Here is a 12,677-nt window from a genome sequence, read left to right as displayed (position 1 = left end):
GCAAAGCATTGTACGTAATTGTTCAGGTTTATAATCTGGTTTCCCACACCTTGCATCTCTCTGCTTCTGGGTCTCTTTCAATTCATGTTTATCCTATGCCATGAGGATAATGTTGCAGAAAACCTGATCCGTGGAACCTCTTTCCTGGTTCCCATTGTCAAGGTGTTCATTACAATCATAAATATGAGTGGATTTAAGAGCAACTGTGATGCCAAACCTTCCAAGACCATGGTTTGCTCCATCTGCATCTGCTCATGATTCTTGTCACCTGCATACATGTATGAGTGATGTGTTTCCAAGCAAAAGGATAGTTGCAGGTGTCATCGTGTCTGTCCTTGAAGACCTCCAGCCCGAGCCTTAACATTTAAAATTCTTGTTTAAAATAAACACATTTCTGTGTATACTTTTTTCTTTATATATTTCAATTTTTTTTTAATTGAAAGCTTGGTGTTAACAAACTCTTACCTTTTGGCATTAATAACAAAAATACTTAGCACTCGCAGTACTAATTGTCCTCAGTATACTTTATATGTATTAATTGTCTCCTACAACACATCTCTAAAGTGTCAAGGTTTGTTCAGACATTGTGTGTTCAGAAACACAGTGTTGGGAAGTTAGTGGACCTCACCCAAGATGGTGTTAGAAAGGGTTAACACTGATGTGCTAACAGCTATCTGCCCTTGTTCAGAATACTACACACCTCTTTTGGTGTTTGAAGCTATCTTAATATGAAAGACCTTCTGTAAAGAAATAATCTGCAAAATATTTAAAAGAAAGCTGTACCTCGGTCTGCATTTATAAATACTAATGTTGTAAAGTACACTGAAAAAGGTGTACTGGAATGGATTTAGAGACAGAAGTTTCTAAAGAAGCTTCCTAAACATATGGTAAGTCGATCAACAAGAAATATGACATTTTCATAACTCATGGTCATTACACTTTATAAAGCATGTAAACGAATTTCTGTGTATCCTAGGAAGAACTGAATCTTGTTACCACAGTCATTAAAGTTAATGAGATTTAAATTTTGAGCTAATAGGCCTGCTTTAAAGGAGAAGCACTAAACATTCTCAAAGGGAAGTATTGTTTCCTTTGTAGCTTTTTTCTTTTAGAAATCAAGTGATATACACAAGACATACATGACAATTCCAGTGTATCTTGGAAAAACAAGTACTTAGGAGGAGAACCTTGGCTTTCTGGTTGTGTTGGTTGATTGATTGGTTTTTTTAGAAAGTAGATGATGCCAAAGCATGAAATTAAAACACTGCATCAAAGAGCACAAAGCAGTTTTGTTGGATCCTGCCACTCTTTAAGGAACATGTCTAGCTTTCCTACATGAGATAAAGGATCTCTGTGTTGTGTTTGCTGTTCGTACGTACCCCATGATGTTTTTCTTCAGAGTTTGGTGAGGATCGTTCCTGGGCCACCAAAACTCTTCCAGTAGTCCTGTTTGCTGTTCTACCTGAAACCACAGGTGATTGGTTTTGGGTTTCTTTCTCCATGGTTAAACCGACTATGTCAGCTGATTTAATAAAATACATTGCTTGATGTCAGCCTTGATAGATTTATGCATCTCACAGCATTATGCTGCTTATCAGGTCACAAAGAGACAGTCTGATTCGAGGTTGCATGGATGCCTTCAATGATTTGACGGGAAAGTGGTGTCTTTTTCTTGATGTGCAGGCAGTGCTGCCTTAAGATGTTGAATTACTACATGCTGGCAGACTGACAGGTATTTCCAGAACTAACATTATGCCTATCAAAACTGAATCTAGGAAAACAAACAGTGTGTATTTCAGTATCATTTTAGCAATAACGAGTGCAGTTTTAAAAAGGAATAAGCCTTGGGGCATAGTGGAGTATCTTTGTTTTAATGAACAAAGTAAAGCTTTAAATAGTAACAGATAGCAGAGAAATGAAAGGCAACCAAGTTTGTGCCAAAGCTCTGGTAATGTTTCCAGTTCTGGGACGTTATCACTGGCAGATGGGCCTTTCCAAGGTTCCAGTACAGGCTGTAAAATGATACCAAGTGCCTGTTACTTTCTGTACTGAAAATGATAATAAGCCTTTCTGTCTTTTCTATTGCCTGATCATCCTTTGTCTTTTCAGTTGTAAGTTCTTCTCTAGATGAATAACACTTCCAGTGCAAACAGACTTACTACTTCTTCATTACTTGAGCACGGGGAGGGCTGTCAAGCTGGTTAGCACTGCTGAATGTGATGTTATGTGCTCCCAGCGTAGGATTTGATCACAGCTCAGTAGCTGTTATTTTCTGCTCCAGCCTCTTGACAAGGAGACTGTGGACCCCACTGTTACTGGGTCACAAACCGGTTCCTGTGGTCCCCCAGCTTCTGACTTCTCAGTCGAGTGTGCAAATCACGCTATAAGAGCTGGAAAGGGGGCATGTGAGACCCCACTCAGTCTGGTATCCCATGCTAGAGAGCTCTGAGCTGCCAGGCTGTCCCTAGGCAAGGCTCTTTCCGACACAGGCCAGGGGGAGAAGGAGAATTGTTAATTATTTAGGACCTGACTGTGAGCTAGGTCAATCTCATTAGTTATGATTCTTGACTGCAATTAAAACTTGGGTGGAAAAGGTGGTATGATAGCTGACTGATTACCATAATAATGCAGCCATTACTGCATGTATTTTCTGTATCGCTAGTCACCAAGATTTTTAATGTATCTACCTAGAATACATACCCAGCAAGGTTTTCCATACAAGTGTAATTTATGGCAGATCTCCCGGGGGGCTGTAAACAGTGTTAAGATTATGCATTTACAATAAATTATTTTGCATGCAGTATTATAGTCAGTTTTTATAGTGGATGCGAGGGAAAGGTGGTATTTTTATATATACTTATACTTCAGGATGCCAATTGACCTATTTCTAAATGTATGTAAGATTTTTCTAATATAAGGATTGAATTATTCACCCCAAGGATTAGTGAAACAGCAGATATTTGCTTTGCTTCAGGAGAATCTGACTAGACTTGACATTGAAGCATGTTCTTCTTTGAAGTCTTCCTTGGGATGTATTCTTCTGAATCGTTTCTGGTTTTTTTTGTTTTGTTTTTTTGCTTTCTGTACACTGGAACATACAGGATTTTCTTTCATCAAGTGATGAACTTTATAGGTGAAAAGTAATCTGGTGTTAAATGCGGTATGTTTGTCACTTGTCTAGCTTTTTCCCTTTCCCACTCTGTCTGTATCTCGCTTGACTAGACAATTAGGAGAGTTTTGTTTGAACTGAATTTTCCTCTTTTGGGTCACTGAAATAGCATGATTTAATTACTACAATAGCCTCCTTAAGGAGGTGGGCTAGATGGAACTGTTTCTTTGCAGAGATCCATGGCTGATGAAAGCACCCGCTCAACAGAGGTTGTGATTTGGATGATGTCTAGAGACAGCACCTGTCTGATGGAAGACGGTTCTGAAATCCTTCCTGTTATTGTTAGTCTCCCTAAGCTGTTTGAACTTTTGCTTTCAAAGATCGTTTTAATAACTTAATTGTCTTAAATTATTTTATGTTTGTTTCTGCAAGTTTTCCTCAGTAAAGAGAACAGCTAGCAACAGGACAGGATTCATGTGCTTTGTTCTTCAATGGTATGAATCTTACTGTAATTCAGGAACAGCAAGTACCTGCCTTGAAAAGACAGTAGTTGTACATAGCATATCTGTAGTCTATAAATAGTTCTTTTCTTTTTTTTTGAGCCAGATGAGACATTGGGATAGATTAAAACTGACAATCTAAAGTATTACAGAGAAAGCCATGAAAGCAATACTTGGAAAAGACTATTGCTTTGTTTATCCAGGTGGAAGTGAGTGAATGTATTTTAATAATTTGATAATAGCTACAAAGCAAAGGTTTCAGCATAGATTCTTTTTTAATTCTGTGAAAGTCACTCAAGGGTGCTTGCAACTCTGATTTGGATTGCTCAGTCCTGTGCTTGCTGTGTCCACATGACTCTTATCAGGCTTTCTGTTGTTCCTCTTCTTCTATCCACAAAACCTTAATTGACTACATTTATAGAATGAGATGTACACTTCCAGTTTTGCTGCTCAAAATCTCTACAGCGTTCTTTCACTGCTGAATCAGCTCTGAAGCAGCTGTTAAGCCTTTATTTTTGTTCCAGAGCCGTAACAAGAATAATTGCATAATGTTGATTTATTTTTTTTTTAACTGCAGTTTTCAATTTTTTTTTTTCTGAATTTCTACTTTTCTTCTTTTGTGAGATGTGGAAAAACTTGGATTTTACTGTAAGCTTATTGCTTTGAGAGCTGCGAGAGATGAATTGTGGTACTGAGAGGCTGCTTTGAACCTGTGCAATTTTAAAGGTTTGAGGACAACTCGGGATGGTACTTTTTTCAAAAATAGGTCTTCCTGTTGTACATATTATATGTTTACATTAGCTTTAATTGTTGTAAATGATAAGGCTCTTAGTAACAGATAATAAGTAGAGATAAGTGCTCTTTATGGGTTTAGGATGTAGTAGCTATAAATAATATTTGATACTCATGTATTCTTAATTCTTTAAAATACGCCTGGTGAGTTCATTTGCAAAAGTACTCTTGGCCTAGTTTTGCTGCTGTTGACTTGATAGCAAAGAATTAGGCCAATACTTAGGACTTGTGACAATTCCTGTCCTGAATTTATTTGAATTTGCCTCAGCCTCATACCTTTGTCTTGTCTTCTTGGAGTAGACCAAAGTAAGTGGCACTGTGTATTCCAAAGGTGGGAACAAATACAGTTCTGAGGCCGTCCTGTGGCACGGGGAGGAGCAAAATGTGTTGAACTTGAAGTAATTGGATCATGATGACCTCAAAACATCAATGTTATCTGGAATCTTAGCTTAATTAGCACAGTGCTAATTTTTATGCCTGCTTTAAAGTTGTAGTTGCTCTTATACCTGGTAGCCTTAAGTTCTACAGGTAATGTAAAATATCAGTTGCCGTGGAGAGGCCCAGCCACTGCTGCTGGCAGCCAGAATATGAGAGTCAATTCAGGATGCAGGATCAGTGTTTTCAGACCTTCCTGTAAGATTAAGTGGGTTATTGTTGAAGGGCAACCACAGTTTTCTTTTAAAATTCTCTTCAAGTTCAGGAAGAAAAAAAGAGGAGCGCAAAGTAGTTGCTGGAGCATGCAGCAGTTTTCACAGATGAGTTGGGGCCGTGTTCATCATTCACATATGCGTTTGTGTTCAAATCTGGAAGTCTCAAGGTAATAAGTTAAATTACTTGGAAACACCAATGAAATAACAAAACACTTTGGATAGAGGGCACATTTCACTCCTGCCTTCTTCAGGACTGGTAACAAAAGCCTTTTCTTCAGCTCATGTAGTAAATTAATTTGAAGGAATAAAGGGAAATTCAAAAGCCCAGTTTTGGAAGCTGACAAAATACTTGAGGTGCTCTTTGTCAGATTTACCCCACCTGTCTCCTGCCCCTTGTTTAAGCATCTCTAGTTAAGTGACTCAGTCACACCTTCAGCTCATTTGAATTCTGGAAAAAGTGCCTATCTCTGTTCTTTTTTTTTTTTTTTTTTTAAGATTCCAAAAGGACAAATGATGTTGCCCTAGGAGATCTTAAGTACTTAGGTGGTGTAAGTCTGTCTAGATCATGTCAACATTAGCAAGTAGAGCCGTACAGCAAGAGTGGACCTTTGTAGTCAATCAGTTAAAGGTGAGGACCCAGCATCTGCACCAGGATAGGACTAGTCAGGACTAGCTCTAGTCTGGTGCCATGGACTCAATGCTTTGAGCTCTGAATGCACTTCTGGAGCATGTTACATCTAAAAGGGATTTGGTGTCCATGCTCCAAGACTGCCATGCAGTGCAAACCTAAATGTGGTAAGAAGGGGGGACAAAGAGATTTGCAGTGGAAGTGCCCTTCTGCTCTGTCCTAAAATGCTAATGAAGCCACACCTTAACTTCATTTAGACTCCACACCAAAAACATGATGATAAAAATATTCTTCTGATTATATGGCTTCTTTTTGTGTGAAAGTCCATGAGACTTCTGTTTTTTTCAGTCACTTGACACTTCCAGGACATCACAACCATCATGCTGTGTGTTCAGATGGGCAAAGGGCATTGTGTAACTTAAATGTAGTGTGTCCTGGAGATATACTCACAAGGTACTGATGACAGCAACTTTCAGTGCGTTTTGCTGCAAATTAGAGCCTGCTTCTTGCTGTGAACTCTGCCAGTCTTTGCCAAAATGCCAGGTACTCACCACTGAAAGCCAAGTGATAAAGTGCTTATTTTGAACATGGAACAGTGAAGAGGACAGGCAGTTATCTGAGTGACCGGTGTGCCAAAAAAGTAAAGCACTTGCTGCATGGTACTTTCAAGGGGCTATCTGAACGATGAGTTTGCAGGAAGTGTGTTTCCATTCCTGTTGTGAATATTTGACCTCTGCTTGTTAATAGAGATGTTATCATTAAACTCTTTTACTAAATACAGCTTGAAACTGAGCAAGAAAGTTATACTTTGTACTTACTCCACAGTTAAAAACCTGCATGAAGTGAGATATATCTAAGCCTGTTAAAAGTGCTAGTCCTTAATTGAATGCCACACAAATTTATCTTCCAGATAGGAAGCTACTATACGTTCTTCAAAATGCACTATTCCTGATCTCAGTAGTAATTTCAGTCTAAAACCCATGCGCTAGGCCCATTCAGACCTTACTAGCACATTGCTGTGCTGTTCTGGTTTTCTTTGGCTCATGCATTGCGCTCGCTGGCTTTGTACCTGTCTAATGGTTCCTGGGAATGCTTGTCAAGCTGACTCCCCAGTGACAGAGCCCCAGCAGAGCTCACCTTCTCACCTGGCTTTGGGAGACCAGGGCTGTTTCACCACTGTTGCTGAGCATAGATTTGCTCTGGGGGTAATTGAGTATTTCTAACTAGGTAAGGTAAATGCCAGGAAGAGAGACCTTGTTTCAGGTGAAAAGATGAAAAGAGGGCCTGTTGGTTGAAATGTTCCAGCAAACTGTATTGCCAAAGAGGCACTGTAGATTGGAAAAGGTCTCTGTTCGGAAGGTGGATGCAGTAGGGAGAGAGATTTTCTGCAGCATAGTGTTGTCTTCATCTTAAATATAGCACTTGGTTTTATTTGGGATTTTTGGGGTTTTTGTTTGTCTGTGGTTTTTGGTTTTGGTTTTTTTGTGGATTTTTTAGCTTGGGTTTTTTTGGATTTTTTTTTTTTTTAAAAGGGAAATGAATTCTTAAAATACACAAAGTGTTTTATTAGGGATCTGAAAATGCTGCTTCTCTCGAATAGGTTTTTAAGCCTCTTCAAGAAAAAATGAATGGCAGACTTCAGTAAGTTCTGGACAGTTCTGACAGTGCGAACGAGGGGATTGGGAAGTAGTGCCTCCCTGTTTCAGCAATGAAATTTCTCTTTTCTTGGTGGAAACTTCCTTACCTTCCTCAGTGGTGGTCCTTGCACACTCCCTAATGTGCAAATTCCTTGCCTGAGACAATAAGATCTGAAGTGATACACAATTTATAAAGCTCTTTCACCACCCCAAGTTTTGGAAAGCATCACCCTTTTGTTATGTCCTCTGTTTGATTTTTTAAAAAAAACAAACAACAATGCAGTTACCATGACAACTCTTGCCCAGACTGGAAATCCGTTATTGGGAGTTTCTGGTGTGGCTTTTCTTTGCATATACTGCAAACAGCACTGTTACTAAACAACTGTTAATTATTCTTCCGGTCACTGACTGAGACAACTGATGTGACAATAGTTGCAACTTTCTGATTCCAGGTAAGAGTGCTCATGCACAGCTCTATGCAGCTGAGTATACATGCTCACTACTTCTATCTATTGCTTTTTTTAGAGAGAGATATATTTTTTTTTTCCTTACAACCTGAAGCCATGCTTACTTGTTTAAATTAGCAAGGAACTGGGAAGAAAGGTGGGTTTTTTTGATTACTCACCGTCCTTTTTGAGATACAATTAGATGTGTTCTTCTCATTTTGAGGCTATTTTGGTCCATTTTATGTAGATTTTTATTATACTCTATGTGTGTCTATTATTTTTTTTATGTATTTAACTATTTCAAAATATGTTTGATACTGCAGTTTGACCTCTGAATAAATAGTGACAATTAAAGCATGCGTTTAGGATCCAAGATTCATGTTGTTTCTGTTTGAGACTTGAAAATTTATCTTAAAGTGATTGTTGAAGTAATTTCTAATAATGTACAGTAATGCAGTCAGTTTGTATTACCAAAGGCTTTATTATGATTCATGCTACAGAATGGCAGTAAGAGATGGCATCTGATAACTTGGCTTTCTGTTTTTCTTTTCACTTTTAGGAATTTCCATGGGATGCAGATCATGCCACTGGACTGCTTTTGGGTAAAGGATGAGTTCTGTGTTTCTCTTGGAAGTCTTCCAATACATTTTCTAAATCACTTTTTAATGGTGTTCTAAGTGAGCTTATGTGAAACAAATGGTATTGGATCATGAGTGAAGAAAAAAGCTTTGGTGCATCCCAGAAAATGTTGTCTCCTTCAAGAAGTACTAGCAGCTGCTCCTCCAAGCAGGGAAGTCGACAGGTAACACAAACTTTTTGAACCAAACTGAAAGCATTACTAAGATTGACGGGTACTTTTGCTCTTGAATATCGATGAATCTCTTAAACTCTGTTTTCCTGTTGCTTGCTTGTTTTATTTCATCACCTCTTTGTTTTCCTTACACTCTTTCATTTTTTTGTTGGTAGCAGCATCTTGTTTTGAGTCAAATGCAGTAAACACATTACTGAATAGGAGGCACTTGTAAAACTGGAATGCTAACAGGGAATTTGAATTTCTATCACGTTGTATGTATGGTGTATTTATAGTGAAATGTTGCTGCTGTAGCGGCTTGGTCTCAGTGCTTTGATCCTGAAATCCCAAATCTTCCCTGTAAGATACCACTTTTGTGGTAGAATATTGTGTAACCACTCTGTTTATTTCAAATTTCCAGGGAAAGTTGTGCATGCATGTGTGGAAGAGAATGCATTTTTCTGAAACTTGACATAGAGGCTCTTTGACAATGAAAAAGTGCCCGTGAATGCCTGTTTGTGCTGGCTGTTGCTGTAGAACTGTAGTTATGAAAATAAATATTTGCATAACATGATGCATCTGGGTGCCTAATGCAAAGGATGCTTTGTTTTCTGCAGAGATGATGCTATTCTTTAAACCTTACATTTTTAAAAGACATGTCTATGAGTCTTTGCACCTGACAAGTGAGACTGCTGAAGAGAGCTTTTGTTTGTGGGCAAGAAACATTGACCTGCAGCCACCCTGAGAATTAAGCTTAAACACGCTCAATGTGGGCTTGCAAAATCATGAACAATATGCTCAACATAAACTTTTATTTGTACGAATGCTGGCTTAGTGGAGCTCTTGGAGCTGCCTCAGGTTGAAATTTTAATTGGAATTGAGCATCCTGATCCCCCAAAAGCTTTGGAGACCTCAGCTGTGTTTTGAAATAGCACCTGCTTTTCTGGGACTTCTGGCCCTGTACATGCAATTGGTGAGGCAGACAAATCTCTGAACAGTTTATGCCTTTTAAAGTGCTGTGCTTATAAGAAATGCTGTGCATTTCTAGTATACCAAGCAAAGAAATCCTTGCTTTCAGGATGCCTTTCTTGTTTTCCTGTAACGTTATTTTTTATACCCTCAGTATGAGGTGACCTTTAAAAAGTGTGATTTAAAACATTTGATATTGTCTGTTTCAACAGTTCACTCTACCAAGTGTAAACATCTAGTATTTAAATAATAACATTTACATGAGCATCACAAAATCCACTGGTGTGTTACATAGCCAATATAAGCAACCATGTTTATGCAGAAGCAATTTCTGCAATAACCTTGCTTACTGCCATTTAACCTGACCGAATCTGTTGGCTAGCTCAGGCTTTTCATACTGTTACTAGCGGGTCCCATTTCTTATCCGTTTTGTTCTCACCTGCTCTCTTTAGAGGAAAGGAATAATTCAGTAAGGTTTAATGTCATATTGTCAATCCCCAATTTTTTAGCCTTTGATCCTTGTGCAAAAATGCAAGGTGTACGTGACCAAGGTGAGAGATGCAACTTGGTGTTTTGTTTGTATTCCTGGTACATCCATGCTCATTTGTTATAGTCAGGCAGATGGTAAATTGCCTCATAGACCTATCATGTCAAGCTAAATGGAGCTATAAAGTAGGTTGTTTCCCAATATATATTGAAGGGCAATACAGTTGATATTTCTTCATATAATATGGGGCACTATGATAAATATCTCCACTTTGACCAATGTTTCAGTATTAATATTTTCATGGTCAGTCATTGCAATACCAAGTAAGTAACAGTATGCTTTTGCAGCTGAGGATCCTACATAGTTCGACTGATTGTCCACATTTTCAGGGGGTGGTAATGACAGAGGTAAGCTCACAGAAGTTGGGGAGTTTGTGTGACTTGTTATATGTTGGGAAATGATCACTAAGGAGGGCTGAAAGCTCTACTTACTTGCTTTTTCTATATAGTCTGAAAATTTACAAACATATTCTTCAGAAATTACATGTGCTTTTTAAGCACCAGACCACTGGTCTTTCTGATATATAAATAAGGACTTCTAATATTTGTAAGGAATACTTTAATACTTTCTCTGTTTCCTTCTTTACCAAGTGCAATAACTTTCTAGCTTATCCTGTAACTCTGTTTGCATCTGTTGAAGTGATCTAGAGGTCTTCCTTCAAAGTAGTGAAATTCAGAAAGAAAAAAAAAAAAGAAATTAATTCTACATTACAGTTTGTTTCAGCATTGTCAGTGTTTATAGGCATGGCTGTGTATTGCTGGTCTTTCCTTAATTTCCTGATGGTTTTGGTGTTTTTCACGTGGCTGCTTTTTCATACTGATGTTGTCTTGCAGTTTACAGAACAAACTGTTTTGCTGGGGAAAACAAAGATTTAAATATGCTATGCAGTATGCAGTCTGGATATTTACTTGAAAATAACTTCTGTGGGTCATTTTCGCTTATGTTTTTAAAAATTTATTTGTTAAATATAGTTTGTGATGGTAGGATGTTTCAGTGAATGTTTTGTTAGATATACTCTTCAGTGCTGCATGTGGAAAGATGGATCTTTAGGTCTGACGGAGGCAGTAATCTGCAAGACCTACTGGCCTGGACACAGCAGTGCTTTGGGTGAGGAACAGGTATTTTCTCCCTGTTACTGCTCCCCAAAAGGCACTGGTCTTGCAGATTATAAAGATCTTTGCCTTGCTAGATAGACCTTCTCTTTAGTGGTGTAAATTGTATAGTACAGCATATATTGTAAAATCTAAATTGTTGGTCTGGGCAGTGAGAATGTTGAGATGTTTTCTTGTGTCCTGTCCCTTTGCTTTCCTCTTCCCACAGAGGATCTTTTGTCACACCTGATGAAGTACTTTTGTTTGTATCATTAATTGCTATTTTTCTCACTCGGCCTCTTGTATTGGTAAATTGGAGCTTCACAGTCTGTCCCTACTAATGTTCACCTGCTCAGGGCTGACAACACTGGGGATGAGTGATGCCACTGTCAGAGTTATTTGATTTGCCCTTTTCATCTGCATGTTAGTTTGAATGACAGCACTTTAGGTGTTCTATTGAGAACACAGCAGCAATTTAAAGTTCTATAAAACTGTTAAAAATCCCCTAGTCCAAAAAGTACCACATGTGCAACATACACCTCCAGCAGACTTTTTTTTTTCTTTTGCAAAGTCCTGGTAGAAGAGTACAATGCAACACTGTTACTGACACTTTTTTATTAATAGTATCATGAAAGCTTAAATAATTTTGCCGTATGCTGTGCAGCTTAGGGAGTGATGTGCTGTGATTTTGATATTCTTTCCTTCATCTTCCAGCTCCATGGAGGGTTTCTTATTCCTTCTTCAAACACCTGCGTGCCTCTCGGGGACCTTCAGAACTAGGCTGGTTGCTTGCGGGTTAACAAAAGATCTGCCTGACAGGTGCTTTTCTCTGTGCTGCGAGTCTGACACAGCAGTTAGTTTAATCTGATTAAGTAGAAAGGAATTCTGAAAAGTGCAGAGAGAAGGGACCTGGAGAGTTTGGGGTGGGCGGTGCTGCCCCAAAAATAGTAGGATCTGAGTTTTGAGTCTCTCTGATTTCCTAGGCACAGACTGTTTCTGGTACACTCTAGCACCAAATAACAAGTGACCTGAGGCTGGGATATGGAACCACAGTAGTGTAAGGCTGCTGTGTCTGCTAAAATTTAGTTATGTGTCGGTGTGTTGCTGGTGTGGAGGATGAGCCCTGTGATGCAGAAGGTGGGCCACTGTGCTAGAAAGGAGTTGACTTAAGCAGGGCTGCAGGACTTGGAGGGGCCTGCTCCGTCTTTTGCTACACTTAGTGCCCCTTTTCTGCCAGACGCAACACATCTGCAGTGTGAACTGAAGAGGTTGACAGTTAATCCTGTTCCACTAAGTTTACCTTCACCTTGAAGCCCTGTAGTAGGTTGGAGGACACTGCTACTTCACAGCTCTCTGCTCTTCTCTGCCCCTGTCCTGCAGTCATGGAAAGGGATCTGTTCCACAAAGCCACAACTCAAACTATTTTGTGAGGAAGGAAAACTGATGCTGATCTTTAAATTTAAATTGACCTGTGATCAAAAGAAGATATGTTGTGGTAGTTATTTTTAAGTCTAATAT

At 38.8% G+C, this 12,677-nt stretch overlaps 1 protein-coding gene across 4 annotated transcripts in view; it reads left to right on the top strand.

Moving 5' to 3' along the window:
* The first annotated feature begins 8,471 nt into the window (after positions 1 to 8,471).
* Positions 8,472 to 12,677, top strand: part of OSBPL3 (oxysterol binding protein-like 3) — a 43,967-nt gene continuing 39,761 nt past the window's right edge. For all 4 annotated transcript variants that reach the window (XM_009699004.1, XM_009699002.1, XM_009699003.1 and 1 more), the window contains exon 1: positions 8,472 to 8,564. In XM_009699004.1, coding sequence (XP_009697306.1) covers positions 8,472 to 8,564 — 93 coding nt within the window. The remainder of the gene's footprint in view (positions 8,565 to 12,677) is intronic.

The sequence above is a fragment of the Cariama cristata genome, unplaced genomic scaffold, assembly GCF_000690535.1.
Source record: "Cariama cristata isolate BGI_N322 unplaced genomic scaffold, ASM69053v1 scaffold6384, whole genome shotgun sequence".
Lineage (NCBI taxonomy): Eukaryota > Metazoa > Chordata > Aves > Cariamiformes > Cariamidae > Cariama > Cariama cristata.
Note: the sequence above shows the minus strand (reverse complement) of the source record. Positions and strands in the feature narration are given on the sequence as shown.